The 15,143-nt window shown below is 40.9% G+C and overlaps 1 protein-coding gene across 9 annotated transcripts in view; it reads left to right on the top strand.

Moving 5' to 3' along the window:
- Nucleotides 1-15,143, top strand: part of LOC139621274 (adhesion G protein-coupled receptor L3) — a 205,386-nt gene that overhangs the window by 116,459 nt on the left and 73,784 nt on the right. For all 9 annotated transcript variants that reach the window (XM_071477567.1, XM_071477568.1, XM_071477570.1 and 6 more), the window contains one exon: nucleotides 5,656-6,456. In XM_071477567.1, coding sequence (XP_071333668.1) covers nucleotides 5,656-6,456 — 801 coding nt within the window. The remainder of the gene's footprint in view (nucleotides 1-5,655; nucleotides 6,457-15,143) is intronic.

The raw sequence follows: 15,143 nt of genomic DNA, 5'->3' as shown, positions 1-15,143 counted from the left end.
AAATAATTAGCTCATCACCTCATTCAGTGTTTTAGAGTTGATTTCATTGAGCCAAAGTGTGTTGGAGAGTGGTGTGATGAGCATTTACATCATTAGACAATTCACTGGAGTATCTCCGTTATCTGTATTTATTTATATCTTCAAATGATATCTACATGAGTGGACCATAGGTAAAACCCTGTTGTTTGTGCTTTTAGCCATGATGAAAGCAGATGATGTCTCGCAGAAGAAGAAACTGAGGGACATGCCAAACTGTCAACTGTATTTAATCCATTAAATGCTCCTTGTGTGTCCTTAAATATGAAGACAAGGCTCAAGTGTTTTGGGGCAGAAGTGCAGACATAGGAAAGTTTTTCATCAGAGCCTATGAATCAGATATTCAAGGGTCTATTTTGTGATGTGGAAGAGAATGTAAACCTTTCACAGAGGGAAGAGAAAGGACTCTATTTTGTGATTTGTATTTATGGGCATATTTCTGACATCAGACAGGGGACAAGAAGAAGGGAGAGAAAAGGATGGGAGAGCTAAGTGCTTTTTAGTTACTCAATGACAGCCGTGACCAAAATCGTATTAAGGTCACAAAGGGGGTGGTGGGGTGGACTAAAGAAGCTTTTCAAATGAATCAATTCTCCGTCTCACTCTGCTTTTCCCCTCTCCTTGCTCCTCTTGTATCTGTGACTCAGTAAATGTGGATATCCGAGGCTGGTATATATGTCTACAGTGTATATAGTGAAACATGAGTGGACCTGACATGAACAAATGGGTTTGAGTGATCTGACAGGTGACCTTGTTACATCCAGTGGTATTTTCTGGTCAGACAAAGGGGCTAGATGCTACACTGTAGCCCTGGGAGAGGCATGTTTCCTTCTGAGAGATTTCATCCACATCCTTTACTTCCTTCTCACACCACCTCCCCTGGCGATTGCGTCGTATACCACTTCTCGCAACCCCACCGCTAATGCCTTTTTCTATAGATCATTACCCTCCTCTCCCCTCGCCACTGTTAGCGATCGCTCAATCAGAAATGCTGGACTCCCCATGGTCCCTGTTGTGTGGCCGTTGCTCATGGGAGGTGAAGAGGCTTCGATCGTGGACGTTTGGCTGTTTACTTTGATTTGATCTATGGGGTCCACATGCCGTTCCGAGTTATTGGCAAATTTCAGTTGCCAGTAATGGTGGTAAAGCTTTAGCCCAGAGCTATTGTTGCTCAGGCTTGGTATGGACTTATCGTGTTTCAATGACAGCTGGAGTGTTTGCTGTTGATTAGGTGCTCTGCTCTACCTTTGTACAATTTTATGATCTGACAAACACAGACTACTTGTTGAAAACTTCTCCCCTCCCTGTTATTTTTCCCTCTCTTGCTCTTTCCCCCCGCCTGACACAGCTCCACCTCATTCTCTGTTATGCATTGGCACACTGCCTTGCATTAATATTGTTCTCCTCTAATAACTTTCCCATCTTTCAAACTTTACCCCCACCCATGCCTACCCACTGACCTCCATACCTCACTCTGTTGCACTCTCTATTGCGAGGAGAGGACTCTTGTAAGCCCTGGTAACAGAGGTTAATCCTCTCTTATTAGAACCGGGATTACTGAAGGGGAAGGGACAGGAGCAGGCTTGCTGGGTGGATGCTAACCCCTACTACAAATGGAAGAGACCAGCAAAATGCCGTGACCGACATAAAGAGCTTGTCCACAGAGGAAGTGATATATAGAGTTAAGATGTAATAGCCTTCAGTGTACGTATACTTCAGTTGTGGAATCAAAATAGCTTTTACATTTCACTTAGACATGAAGTTATTCAGTTTCCTTGCCAGTCAATACAATATACAACTGCATACTAGATTTTAAAGCTGCACTAATCAATTATTTTTATAATAACAATCGATGAAAGTACTACATATAGTGTGAAAGAGATCACTCATAGGGAATGAAACACCTGTCTTTGCAGTTCCTCCAAGCTCTATGGTGTGTTTTCGTATTTTTCAACTCATGTTTTGATTTTGATAGCTCGCAACTCAAGTGTTTGGGTTCACTCCCACTGCTTTAATCAGTTTCTTTACTAGCAGCAGCAATAGGCAGATGTTTTCAGTTGAAAAGCTCTGCTAAACCCACTGCACACTCGCTGCCCAATAAGAACAAAGGCAGACGAACACAGTTAGCAGCTAGCTGGTAAATATAGTGTAGCATTTATCAGCTAAAGCATCAGATAAAGTTGGTGGAGACCAAAACTGAGCTAAAAGTACATTAAACTCTGGAGTTACATTTGCCAAATGGTCAGAACTTCAAATTAATGCCGATGTTACTCAGTGTTGTGTAAATACTGTTTGCTAACCTGTTAGCCAGTGCTGGGGAAGCTACTTTGAAAGCATAGCTTTACAGGCTACTAATTACTTCACACTAGAAGAAGTTGAACTACAGCAAAGCTACCCAGGGGAGAAATCTAGCTTAGTTAACTACGGCTTTTTAGAAAAAGTATTTCACACTACTATGTAAAAAAAAAAAAAAAAAAAAATGATGCTGCTGTTAAGCCATATCAGCTTCAGAAGGTGTTTTCAGCTGCTACCCCCAGACGGACAAAAGGAATCAATTCATGCAGGTCTCCACCACTGATGTTATCTCATAATAGAGGTGTGTAGCTACGTGCCAGCTTCACCAGTCAGTTTAGGTCAGAAATAATAAAGGACTATCAGTTTGAGACTACAGCACTGTGTAGTGTGAAATGTACCCAATCTGCATGTGAGTAATTTTCTTCTCCTAGTTGTACCTTAAACTCAAAAGCTTCCTGGCATATGTTTGAGTGTTTTTATGACTGCAAAAAAAGTCATGTTCTGTACATCTGTTTTAAACATTCACATCCCTCGGCCATCTCCACAAAAAAACCAAAACATGTTGTACAATTTAAAACCTGATTGATCTGTCTTTTTCCTACAGGCTTGTGTGTGATGCAGTTCTTTTCTCTTCTTCCTAAAAGCTCACAGTATGATACAGTTCCACTAACCTCCTGATGTACTTTTGTGTGACTGTTATAAAATAAAGACAGTTATCACACCATTAACCTGTTCTTTATTTTTTTCTTTCTTTCTCTCCCCTTCATGCCTAAAAATAGAAGTGGAACAAAAAGGTAACTAAATGCCAACAACTTTTCTTTTTTTTTCACCTGCATATTCATATGGGTATATGCTTGCTTTTTTCCCCCTTTGGTGACGGTTGCTAAACCGGGTTTCTGATATTTTGTAGGTTCATGCTCATTGTATGGTTCATTGGTGTGATTTAACATGTCATTCATGGGGAAAATGAAATAGTTCAGTATTAGACATAAACCAAACCAGCATAATTCTTTGGTTCAGAAGTGTACATGCTGCAGCATGTAGAACAGCACCTATTACACTGAACTGATCTTCATTCCTTGTTTTTCAGCAGCATCACAGACTGACAGGTCTTTTGACATTGCCAAATATATGATTTTTCTTTATGGTGAGGCCATTACGGACCTGCTCCCCACTGAAATCCCGTAACTCTCTGATGTTTTCCCTTCCTGTAATAACTGAAGATTATTCCAGCTCTGCTTTATCAGCAGCATAATATTAAAGGAGAGGGCTATACAGGGTGATCAATAGCTTGTCCAATGAGCTGTCAGCATTTTTGATTATAGCTCTAACATGATGATGGCTATAACCTTCAGGGACTCACCAGCCAATACTGCAAACGGATCATAGCAGTCATATTCTTACCTTATCAGCAGTGCATGATGCTTGCAGAACATATGCTAAATCTTCACTTGTGCCCCAGGAGCATTGTGTTTATTGCATGAGTGGGAGACATGTCCTTTGTCAGACGTTAAATATAAAGCTGGATTGGAGTCAAAGATGGGAAAGGAATCATTAAACTAGCATCAAGAGTTCTGCTTTAACAGCCATGCAATACATTTCATACAAGTCATTAATTAATGACGTATCACTGAAATCTGTAGCAAAGAGAATGAGAAATGAAGGTGATGGGGGAGTTGAAAACATTTTGTAGAAATGACTGTGCTGCTGCAGTAATGGTTTTTGTCAATTCCCCATGAAAGCCATGATTGCTTTTGTATCACTTCTCTAATATCTGTCATTCCCTCCTCCATCTTTGTGCTTACATCCTTTAAAACAATATTTTACAACCTCCTCAGATTCCCGTGTGCTGTCAGTACAAATCTTACCCACTCTGACCTTGTACTTCAGCACATCTCGTCTTTTTCAACCGTAGAAACAGCCCTCTTAGAATTTAGCAGAGCAACCGCTGAGATGTGTGCTGAAGCGCTATGTCAACGGGACGCATCTTGCCACATTTTTCACCTGCAGGTAGACAACATGTTTAATCTTAAGAGATTACAAGGGAAAGAAGCCTCTGTTTTTGCTGTCTCTTTCTACTATTTCTCCTCGGAGCACACCGCTTTTACCCCTCGACGGATCTGCAGCTAGAACCTGTCAGCACTGTGTCAGGCTCCTGGCCCATTACAGTGAAAGGAGCCTTTGTTTGTGTTTGTGATGTATTCTGGGCCCCGTGGAAGAAAAGGAAAACTGCACTGTCTGAATTATTTATTGTTCCTTATCAGATCAGAAGGTACAACTGGCCAGTGTTAATTTTATGTTCTTTATTTCATTTGTTTATTAAAATTTAAAGTTTAGTTTAAATGTTTAACCTGCTATGGATTTGTAGTCGTAATCCTGAATTCAGATGTCATCTTTTTAGAGAGACAGAAAATTACAATTGCCTCAGTCTCAGATAATCCATAATGAGCAGAAATTAGCTTTCGCAAACGGAGCCCACTATTGACCTGCTGCAGCTGCATTGCCTGGGCCTAGCTTTATCAGATTTGAGTACAAACCAGTTCACATATAATTAGTTTACTGTGTGTGGTGTCGTAAATCATGCTGCAGACTAAAAATGTCATGTGGATGAAATAATGGACAGGCAATCATTATATAGATGATGTAATTACTGTATTTTTCTCTTTTGTTTTCTTACTCCTAAAGGGCTCAAGGGGCCAAGCATAGCTATTTATCAAAATCTTTTAGTTTTGGGTTTGTGTGTTTAATACTATTTATTAAGACATGCCACTCGAGTGTTTTAATGAAAGAGAAGAATGAAACCTTTTTTTCTGGTGCAATTATATTTAAGTTGGTGTACAAAATTTAAGTGTACAGAAAAGCTGTTCTCTCAAAAGAAACAAACTGAAGATAACTAAACAGTGTGGGTATTCATGTGTATGTGGGTAAGTTGGTCTGTGTTGTTTCTGCTTTATATTAAGTCAGAGGTGATAACCCTCACTTAACCTATTCAACTCTCCCTACAAACGTTAAGTGTGTTCATTCGATTACATTGTAGCTAATTGTCTTAAAGATCAGAGACTAACTGAATTACAAGTATCTTACACAAAAACTGTAACAAATAACTGAAACAAAAGAACACTTAATACATGTGCAGTGATCAGTTCTGCATTTAACATAAATCAGATCAGGAGATGTGGGTATGACTCAACTTCTTGGTCCTTCACAGTGAGAAGACACACATAAACCTTATTTTGCTGCATTCAGTTGCCTCTTTTATTTATTGATGTATAATACCTGCCAATGTAACTCTGTACTTGTTTTTCCCCTATTTTGGCTCCTCAGTATTCCTGTGCCCAGGGCTTCTGCGCAGGGTGTACCAGAGTGAGCACCTCTTTGAATCAGACCACCAGTCTGGAGCCTGGTGCAAAGACCCTCTCCAAGCCTCCGATAAGATCTACTACATGCCCTGGACACCCTATCGCACCGATACGTTGACCGAATACTCCTCCAAAGAAGACTTCATCGCTGGAAGGCCAACAACAACCTACAAACTCCCACATCGTGTCGATGGAACTGGCTTTGTGGTCTATGATGGGGCGCTCTTCTTCAACAAGGAGCGCACACGCAATATTGTCAAGTTTGATCTGCGGACTCGGATCAAGAGCGGTGAGGCCATCATCGCCAACGCCAACTACCATGATACATCTCCATACCGCTGGGGAGGGAAATCAGACATCGACTTGGCTGTTGATGAAAATGGCCTTTGGGTGATTTATGCCACAGAGCAGAACAACGGGCGAATCGTCATCAGCCAGCTCAATCCCTACACGCTGCGTGTTGAGGGGACCTGGGACACATCTTACGACAAGCGCTCAGCATCCAACGCCTTCATGATCTGTGGAATCCTCTATGTAGTTAAGTCAGTGTACGAGGATGATGACAATGAGGCAACAGGAAACAAGATTGACTACATCTACAACACAGAACTAAGTAAAGATGGGTTTCTGGACATCCCTTTCCCCAACTCCTATCAGTACATCGCCGCTGTGGATTATAATCCCAGAGACAACCTGCTGTATGTTTGGAACAATTACCATGTGGTGAAATACTCTCTGGACTTTGGAGCATTGGACAACAGACTTGGTAAGACCAGATTTATTAATTCTTTCACTTATTATTATTCATAACATTCAAGTCAGCGCAATTTAGTGTTTCAGAGAAGGTCTACTGGTGCCCTTCAAGCAACACTAACACTAACCCTAGTCCTATTGGTGTTTCAGAGAAGGTCTACTCAAGCCCTTAGAACTCACTTACCCTAACCCTAGTCCTAATGTAATAGGTGTTTCAGAGAAGGTGTACTGGTGCCCTTAGGACAACACTTACCCTGATCATGGTCTTAGTGCAATTGGTGTGTCAGAGAAGGTCTACTGCCACCCTTAGAACAACCCTAACCTTGGTCCGAGTGCAATTTAATGTTTCAGAGAAGGTCTACTGCTGCTGTTAAAACAAACTTGCTGCTTGAAAGGCTCTTAGAATAGAAAAATCTCAACATGTTGTTTGTTCTGCCCAACACTTTTGTGCCGTGGGTTATAAAGAACAGCTTGGCACCACAAGTGATTACACTTTTTGTCATATTTTTGTCAAGTATAAAGGCATAATATAAAAATACATACGTGTGTATATAAATATAGCACCTCAAGACAGTGTAGGCTAGTGACAGTTGGCTATACAGTGTGTAAGGCTGCTCTGTGTGAGACCAACATTGAAGTTAAATACACAGTTACTGTAGATAGCAAAATAACAGCCATTTTTCAAATTCACATGGTGTGTTTTTATCAGTTTTCATATAACAATAGTATGAAAGAGTTGGCAGGGACAAAAAATAACTATATTAACTTAATATCTCAGATCTCTGACACATTTGGGTGTTTAACATTGAGATTTTTTTTACATTTAGTTTTTTAGCCACAACCTAAAGTCTTTCACTCTCTCTAGCTGTTGCCTTTGCAAAGGAACAAGCAACTGCTCACATTAAACTTCCCAAAACTCTTTTGAAAAGTCTAATTTCTCCATTCCATTGTTCTTTTTATAAATTGGCGCTTGTTGGGAAGCATGAAACGGAAAAAAAGAACCCATTTTGACACACTAAGGTAATTCTTTGCGCTACCTCATCAACAGCTCTAGTCAGAAATGTCACAAGTTATTTGACTGTGAAGTCCCTACCTCTGCTTTCTCCTCTGGAGCTTTTTCTACCTGCCACTTGCCAGTTTAATTTGTTTTCCTTAGCTGGCTGCTACTCTACCCCAAATCTTTTCTCTTTTTTTTTCATACACTGTGTCCTGCTTCAACACACCCTGTAATATATTCATTCATTCAGTGACCATGCCTACAGTGTTTGATGCTGCACGGCTACTCATAATACAATTTGTTGTCGTTAAGGAGAGTGAAATGGTGTTGTTATGCGCTTTCTGTATTGAATGATTGTCCATCAATTTTTAGCAGTGGCAGACAATGATCACACGCACCTGCATGCACACACACACACACACGTATGCTCACACTTTCACATGCTAATTCTCTGTACTAGACTTCCCAGTGAGATGTTGTGTTGTGTGTTTGGCTTTTGTTGCGCAGAATAGGCTGCCTTCCAGAGAGTCTGCTGCATGAATATAGATAGTAAAATGTTGCATTAAGTGGATGGATGGAGTCAGAGAACAAATATAAATGTCAGATAAACAGACTGATAAGGAATGAAATAGTGATTGAATGGACTCCGGAGTAATAAACAATTTAGTTTGATCAACTCCCAGAGCAAATACAGAAACAGAGGATGCAGAATTATTCTGGTTAAAGCAAACGTTGTTAGCTGTTCACATTTCCCGCAATATTGTCCCCTGAGGAGCCTAATTTTGAGACAGTAGGATAGTTGCAACAAAATTGTTTGAATCAGCATCACTGTCAACCATTTCACGGCACACAAATTAGTCGTGTTTGCTGCTGCATCATATTGCTTGCTCCATTTATGTGCTTCTCCGGTGAGGATGCGTAAAGATCAGAGAGATAAATGTGACTGAGGCAAAGTGGAAATATCAGTCACAGAGAGTCACAACAACAATGGATGCTGCGAGAGCCACAGATTGTGTAGAGGATGGAGGATGCAGTGCAGACACGAAAAGAAAGTTTGACAGCTTGACCACAAGTAAAGGTACTGAATCAAAACAGGAAAATGTTTTGTTTTGTTTTTTTTCCAACTGAGTAAATCAGCGACTTGATAATCTGAAGCTGATGCAGCCATTCAGTAAATTTGGCGAGATAAACCAGCAAGCCGGCATACTATCTAGAGTCTAAAGCCAATGGAGTACTTCCCCTTTGCTTCAAACATGAGCTTCTGAAATTTGATCCAGTGTCATGATCACAGTGCCTGTTAACACTCCCAGAAAGGTGTCAGTCTCTGATCGCTCTAACACAGGTTCATTTCCACTTCTGTTTCCACCTTCATGAGCATGCATAACCTGCCATACCAGTGGAGCATGGTATTTGGGCAACAGAGCAGGAGAGACATGGCCAGACCCACAGCTGGGGCCTGGTGCTGTATGCCAAACCACATGGGCCCAGGGCACAGTGCATGCTACAGCGCATTAGGCAGGGGCAGGGTATTGATATCTAGACTTCAAACTTTCCTATTGTGTCTTTTTAATGATTTTTTATACTTTTTGAACCCTTGAAAACATTCTGTTTGGGCTCTGGGCTTGTTTTCATCCCCTTCCAAAAGAATTGGGAATAATATTCGTTGATATTCATGAAAATAAACTTGTGCATTTAGAATACCTCCCACAAGAATCCTGTGCTAATGTGTGTACTTGCTCTAGTCTCTTCACCAGACAGAGCCCAAACAGCCTGCTTTCAAGGACAGATGATCTATGCCCGGGAGTGCTTCCATGACAACTCCATTGATAATTAAATTCACTAAATTGGTGATAAAAAAATGTGCTTCACAGACTGCTGTTAGCAGGCAGATATAAAATAAAAGCTCTCCTACCGTCAGTCCCCTTTTCATGATCAGAATGATTGCAGAACATGCAAGGACAAGTGACATAAATTGCTCTGTGGTCCAGACGTAGAAATTGCCACAGCACATACAATATTTGTGTTTCATTCATTCAGGAAGATGAGACAAAATGATACAACAGCTTGATGTTTCTCATATCAGTAAATGAAAATGATGCAAACCCACTTACAAAGGTCACCGTGACCTCTCTAGATGATGTTGATCTTCCGACAGTTGTGGAAATGTATTGTCTCCCAACTGTACATGATCCAGTCTTCCATCAGCGTGTGGTTCAGCTCAGCCGTCCCTTCCACTCAGGACAGTTTGGAAGACGCAGAGGTTCGCAGGCCGACAGCTCTCAGCGGAGAAAGCTGCATGAAGTCAGAGTCGAGATAGCGAGCGGCAGAATTGCACGCTGACCACAAAATCACCCTCGGAAAAATAGTACTGTTCCCTCAAAGCTTGTACATCACGTCTTTAAACAGTGTCTTTGTGAAAGCATGTCACTGCTCAACAAGCCATCCATTCTTCCAGCATGCTTATCCCGGTTAACAAGCCATCTAAGGCATATGAATCATTTGAATTTCGCTATAGGGATGAATATAGTATGTCTTATCTTATCTTATCAGCCTAGATTAGTCTCAAAATATGGGCAATATGCTTACTGCAGTCATCTTACTGATGTTAATGAAAACACATTTTACATATTTGAAAAATTCCCAAGCCTTCAAATGTTAAATATTTTTAAAATAGGTGCATTAACTGTCATATATTCTCCATTTCCAAAAGTTACAAATACTATCCAACACACTGTAGCCTGTGTGCCACATAATGATACATTACTGTACCTCTATTTGGTGTATTGGCTCCTTATCTTTGGATTATTATGCTTTCCCACCATGTTTTACTTGGGATACCCAGACCCGATCCGCTGGATCAGCATCTGTTCTAATATTGACCTTGTTAAGTGGATTGGGTATTGGAAAGATGAGAGATCTACATCAACTACAGTTTCTGTGTCAGTGTAATTTTAAAATTCTCTGTTTTCACTACCAGTTATGTTCATTCAGTCACAGCGGGCTACCGGATCAGTATGAAAAGCCTCATAGAGCAGCCCCACGTTACATAAAAATGATTCCAATGAGCACTATGCAATTAGACACGGTTTTTAAATTTGGGAAACCAGTGCTGGTATCAGATCAGCTAAACTGAAGTATTAAAATCTGTATCAGAAGAGAAAAAGTCTGATTGGTGCTTTCCTAATAATATATATAAAAATAAGATTTCAATTTTTTTTTTTTTTTTTGCTGCTGTGTGCTTGAGGCACCGGCTGCATTCACGCCACAGGACTGCAAAAACAAGGGCAGCCACATGAGAAAATTTGCCTCAGTCTCTCACACCTGCTGCTGCTGCTGCTGTCTGCAGCACTAGTATGCTGTCTGTGCTGCTCATTAACACAGTTCTCTAGGTTTAAGCCCACATTATTGTACACTATACCCTGTTGACAGTGTGTTTACTCTTCATTTATGGAAAAGCACTGTCAGACTTTCAGTGATTTCTATCATTCAAGTTGAGGAGTGTATACAGAATATAGTGATCAGTGTCTGTCAGTGCGTTGGTACTTCACAGCAGTCCCTTCATCTCATGTTTCAGCGAGACAAACCTCTGAAGCCTGAATGTGCTGCTGTGGGAGTGATTCTTTTGTTGACTCATAATTGGTGCATAGAATGCGGCACAGCGGGCGTCATAGATACATTCACTGTCTGGTAGTCCTGTAATTTTGCCACATGTTACCATCTGGCCAGGGCGCGGTGCCAGCCCTGCTGGCGTGGATTTAGCCCGTAGACGTGTCCGCCCCCCCTCCCGACCTTCATGCCGAAACAGCCGATGTTTTGGACGCTCATGCCCGTCTTGGCTCAGTTTGGAAGTGTCTGACACATGCTAAATTGATTAAGACTGTCTAAGCAGTAGATGCAGGCTGGCAGAGTCGGCTGGAGATAATCTGAGTGTGACTCAGTGAGCTCAAAGGCACAAACTGTTGTCTTGTTTGTGCTAACCTTCTATTACCTATCATTTCTCTTTGAGTGACAAACTCTGACATGCTATTATACAGGTTCAAGTGACACCCTACAGTTGCCATGCGTCATCACAGATTAATTTCTTTCTTGATTACAGAGCTTCAAGAAATAGCTTGCTGAGCAATTCAAACTAAATGCTGGTACTCCACAAAAACAGCCTTTTGCATGCTGCATGAAGCCCTTTTTGATGTCGAGGCTTAGGAATGTAGGCTACATGCTTATTTGCAGGCTACGCACTTATCACATGCCTGGTGCACCTCTTGCAGAGGGCAATTTTGTTCGAGGGAAAGTGCGAGGCTTAGGATTATAGTTTAGAATCATTTCTCTAAAACGTGCACACAAACACATGCACAAAAACACTGCCTTCTTGCAAACCCTTTAATGCTGCAACACAATGGGGCTCTGTTAGTAATGCAGCTTTAGTTTTTTTAGCGTGGAAACACAGAGCGCTTTGTTGTCACTTTACAGCTTCTTTGAGCCGTAGTCCCTAATGTAAGAATAATTTGTGATATATTATAAAATGTAATCATCATTATCCTATTAGCAATTGTGCTTTGCTGGTCTCAGTATACTTCTGGTATGGAATATGAATGAAACCTTTTGTCCATTAGAGCAGGCAAGCTCATGTTTCAGGGGGTTCAGAATGTGGCAAGTTCTTCAGCTCTGTGCGATAGCCCATTACATATCACATGATTTTGACTGGCGTCCCTCCTCCTGACTGGCCATCCATCATGGGCCTTGCCAGCTCTACCTTGATCCAGAAACCATACACAGATCACCCATGTAGTGAGAGGGGTGGCAGGCAATCCTTCAATTAAGGCCAGCACACTATTCATCTCTCCTGACATGTATAGAAATGGGGGGAAAAAAACTTAACTTAAAAGTAAAAATCAGAGACTTTTGTCTCATGTTTTTTCATTGTGCAGAGCCAAAAAATGATAACATTTGTGCTTCCTCACAGTTTTTCTTTCATCCATTTATGTAAACACACCTGGTATTTCACACCAGCTATCCTCACGTAGCTGATCAGCCGTGCAGCGCGTGGTCTAAGCCCGTATTTGGCAGTGTTTTTCACCTGATGGATGTCAAATCATTCAACTCGGAAGGCAAAAAAAATGTGTGCAACTGGAGTTAAACTGTATTGTGTGGGATCCTCTCCTCCCCTCTGCTCTTTTGCTACCCCTGATATGTGTGTGTGTGGCTATTGGTTTCTCTTGAGCCCCCAAAATTGCCACATTAAATTTAACAGGCTTGGTGGCACACAAGCTCAAAGTGATTTATTTTGGCCAATCAGCCGAGTAAATCTGATTGGAGGCCTCTGAAGCATCTTTAACTCTCTTTATAACCAGTGTCAGAGTTCCTCTGCTCAGCTTTGCCTTATCCATTTTGGCCCATTCTACTGTTGGTTGACAGTCTTTTGAAAAGCCTTACTTGAGGTGTCTTGGCAAACGGTGAGCCCTTGGAGGAGTGTGCCTTTCCTCTTCCTGAGTCTGAAATCTCCTCTGCTCATGTGCTTGGACTCCTCTGTCCTCATTTTAGTCTCCCTGGTAAGTTTGACGATGTTTGTCCTTGTCAGTAGCCTGACGCACGCAAGTTTGAATAAAAACAGAGAAAAAAAATTGAGGTTTAGTTGCATGACATGGTTTAGGGTTTTGAGACTATTTGACAGTAGAGAAAATAGAGAAATACAATTAGCAAAATCCTCTTTGCAGATGAGTTAATGTGCATGCAGCTCATTAAAGAGACAATAGCACTTGTATTTTTGTGTCTGTATGCATTTACAGCACATCTGTGCCCGCAGTACTTCACTGTAGTGCATATGCAGGCAGAGGCAGCTCACATCTCCTCTGTCATTTAACTCAAACACACAGCGAGTGTCTCTGCGGGCTCGTGTCTATGTGTGCATACATATCAGCCCGGAGCAAACGCTTCTCCCAGCGCCGTGTGACCTCCATAGATGCCCTCTCAAGTCCCAGGAAGAGAGCCTGGGAATGAGAAATTAATTGGCAAACAATGCATAGCTCCCATCCATTACGGTTCTCATCATGTCAGATGATATCGAAGCATTACCGGATGTCTGGCTGCATAATTTACCGCACCTCCAATCCAATCCACCAGCCCCCACCACCCACCACACGCACATCCCTGTTGCACTCTCTGATGGATTTGTTGGTCTACCACAAAAGGCTCCATTAAATGACAGGACCTTTATCATCATTTTATTTTCCGACCATTCTTCTCAGCACACGAGGACATGTGTAGCGTTTTGGTGGGATCCTATGACATAAACATTAGAGAATTGATAACACTGGGAGTGAATCATGCCATTATGAGGCAGGTACTGATGTTGGCTGATGGCTTAAAAAAGATGTTGGGCCTCAATAGATTTTTTTTCTCCAAAGAGATTCTCTTTGGTTTTGTTTCCTAAGGGTCTCACTGGGACATATCTTTTATTTTTCATCTCAAATATATCAGATATCCATATTAAACTAAATATAAATAATATATTATATAATAATGATATGATCATCATTATAAGAAGACTGATGAAATAAGAAAGATTTTATCAGACTAATCCTGTTGCATGGGTTGCCCTACATAAAATGTAAATCCCACATTTGTGTAACTTGTTGTTTTCAAGTGCTGCTAATTCTTCCTTCTGTCATACTCAGTCATACTTTCACACTCTCCTAAGCTTTTGAGCTTCTCATGATGACATTTAGTAACGCCAGTAATTACTGGTGATTCAACAGATGACTTGGTTCAAGGTTCATTTTTACAGCAAAGATGTCAAGAGATGATTCCAACTCATTTTCACGTGTCAGGAATTAATATTGTGTTTCTCATGTAATAGTTCAATATTGCAGAAAATGCACTTATTTGCTTTCTTGTCAAAGAGGGCAGAAGATCAATACCACTCTCATATCTGTACAGTAAATATAAGCAGCCGGTTAGCTCAGCGTAGCATAAGGACTATAAATAGGAAGAAAAAGCTGGCTTGGCTCTGTCAAATATAACAAAATACACCCACCAGCAACTCTAAAGCTGACTGAAAAACATTCTGTAGTCCTTCTGTTGAATCTGTCCAAAAATGAAAGTGTAAAATGACAAGTGGGAGCAATGGCAGGGAGCAATGACTTACTGCACATGACTCACAATACTCTGAAGACACTTGCTAGCCTAACTACATTAAGGCTACATGTAACATTGTATAGAGTAATTTTTGAATATGGAAATATCTAGTTCTCAAATGCAACACAACCTCTTGTCTTGTAAATGCAACGACGACCGAAGCTCTTGTCAAGCGACAATCACCTTCACCCATTCCCGGCAAGAACCCAGGCTCGGCGCCAGTGAAAACTTACAAATAGCCCCTTTAAATTTTGCTGTTTGCACCAAACCAGCATGAATTTGTAATTATTGCTATAAATGGTAATTTGAGACTTTAATTCAATGTAAAAATGCCAAACATTAGTTCACAGTTCTCAATGTAGAGAGGAACATGAACTGATTTCATATTCTAAGCTGAACCACCCCAAATAAAGACCAATGTTAGCACTGGTATCTGAAACTGTTAAAAGTTGATGATTGAAATTGGGAACATCAACAATTGCAATGTAGATTGCTCAAAATGATGAAGATGGTTTCCCTTTCTTCTGGGTACCTTGATCTAAGAAAGAAGTTCTGACATTACACCAACTGTA

This window comes from Trachinotus anak, unplaced genomic scaffold (assembly GCF_046630095.1).
Source record: "Trachinotus anak isolate AG129_WGS33_773 ecotype Australia unplaced genomic scaffold, CSIRO_AGI_Tana_v1 ptg000005l, whole genome shotgun sequence".
Lineage (NCBI taxonomy): Eukaryota > Metazoa > Chordata > Actinopteri > Carangiformes > Carangidae > Trachinotus > Trachinotus anak.
This window is presented reverse-complemented; position numbering and strand designations above follow the sequence as displayed.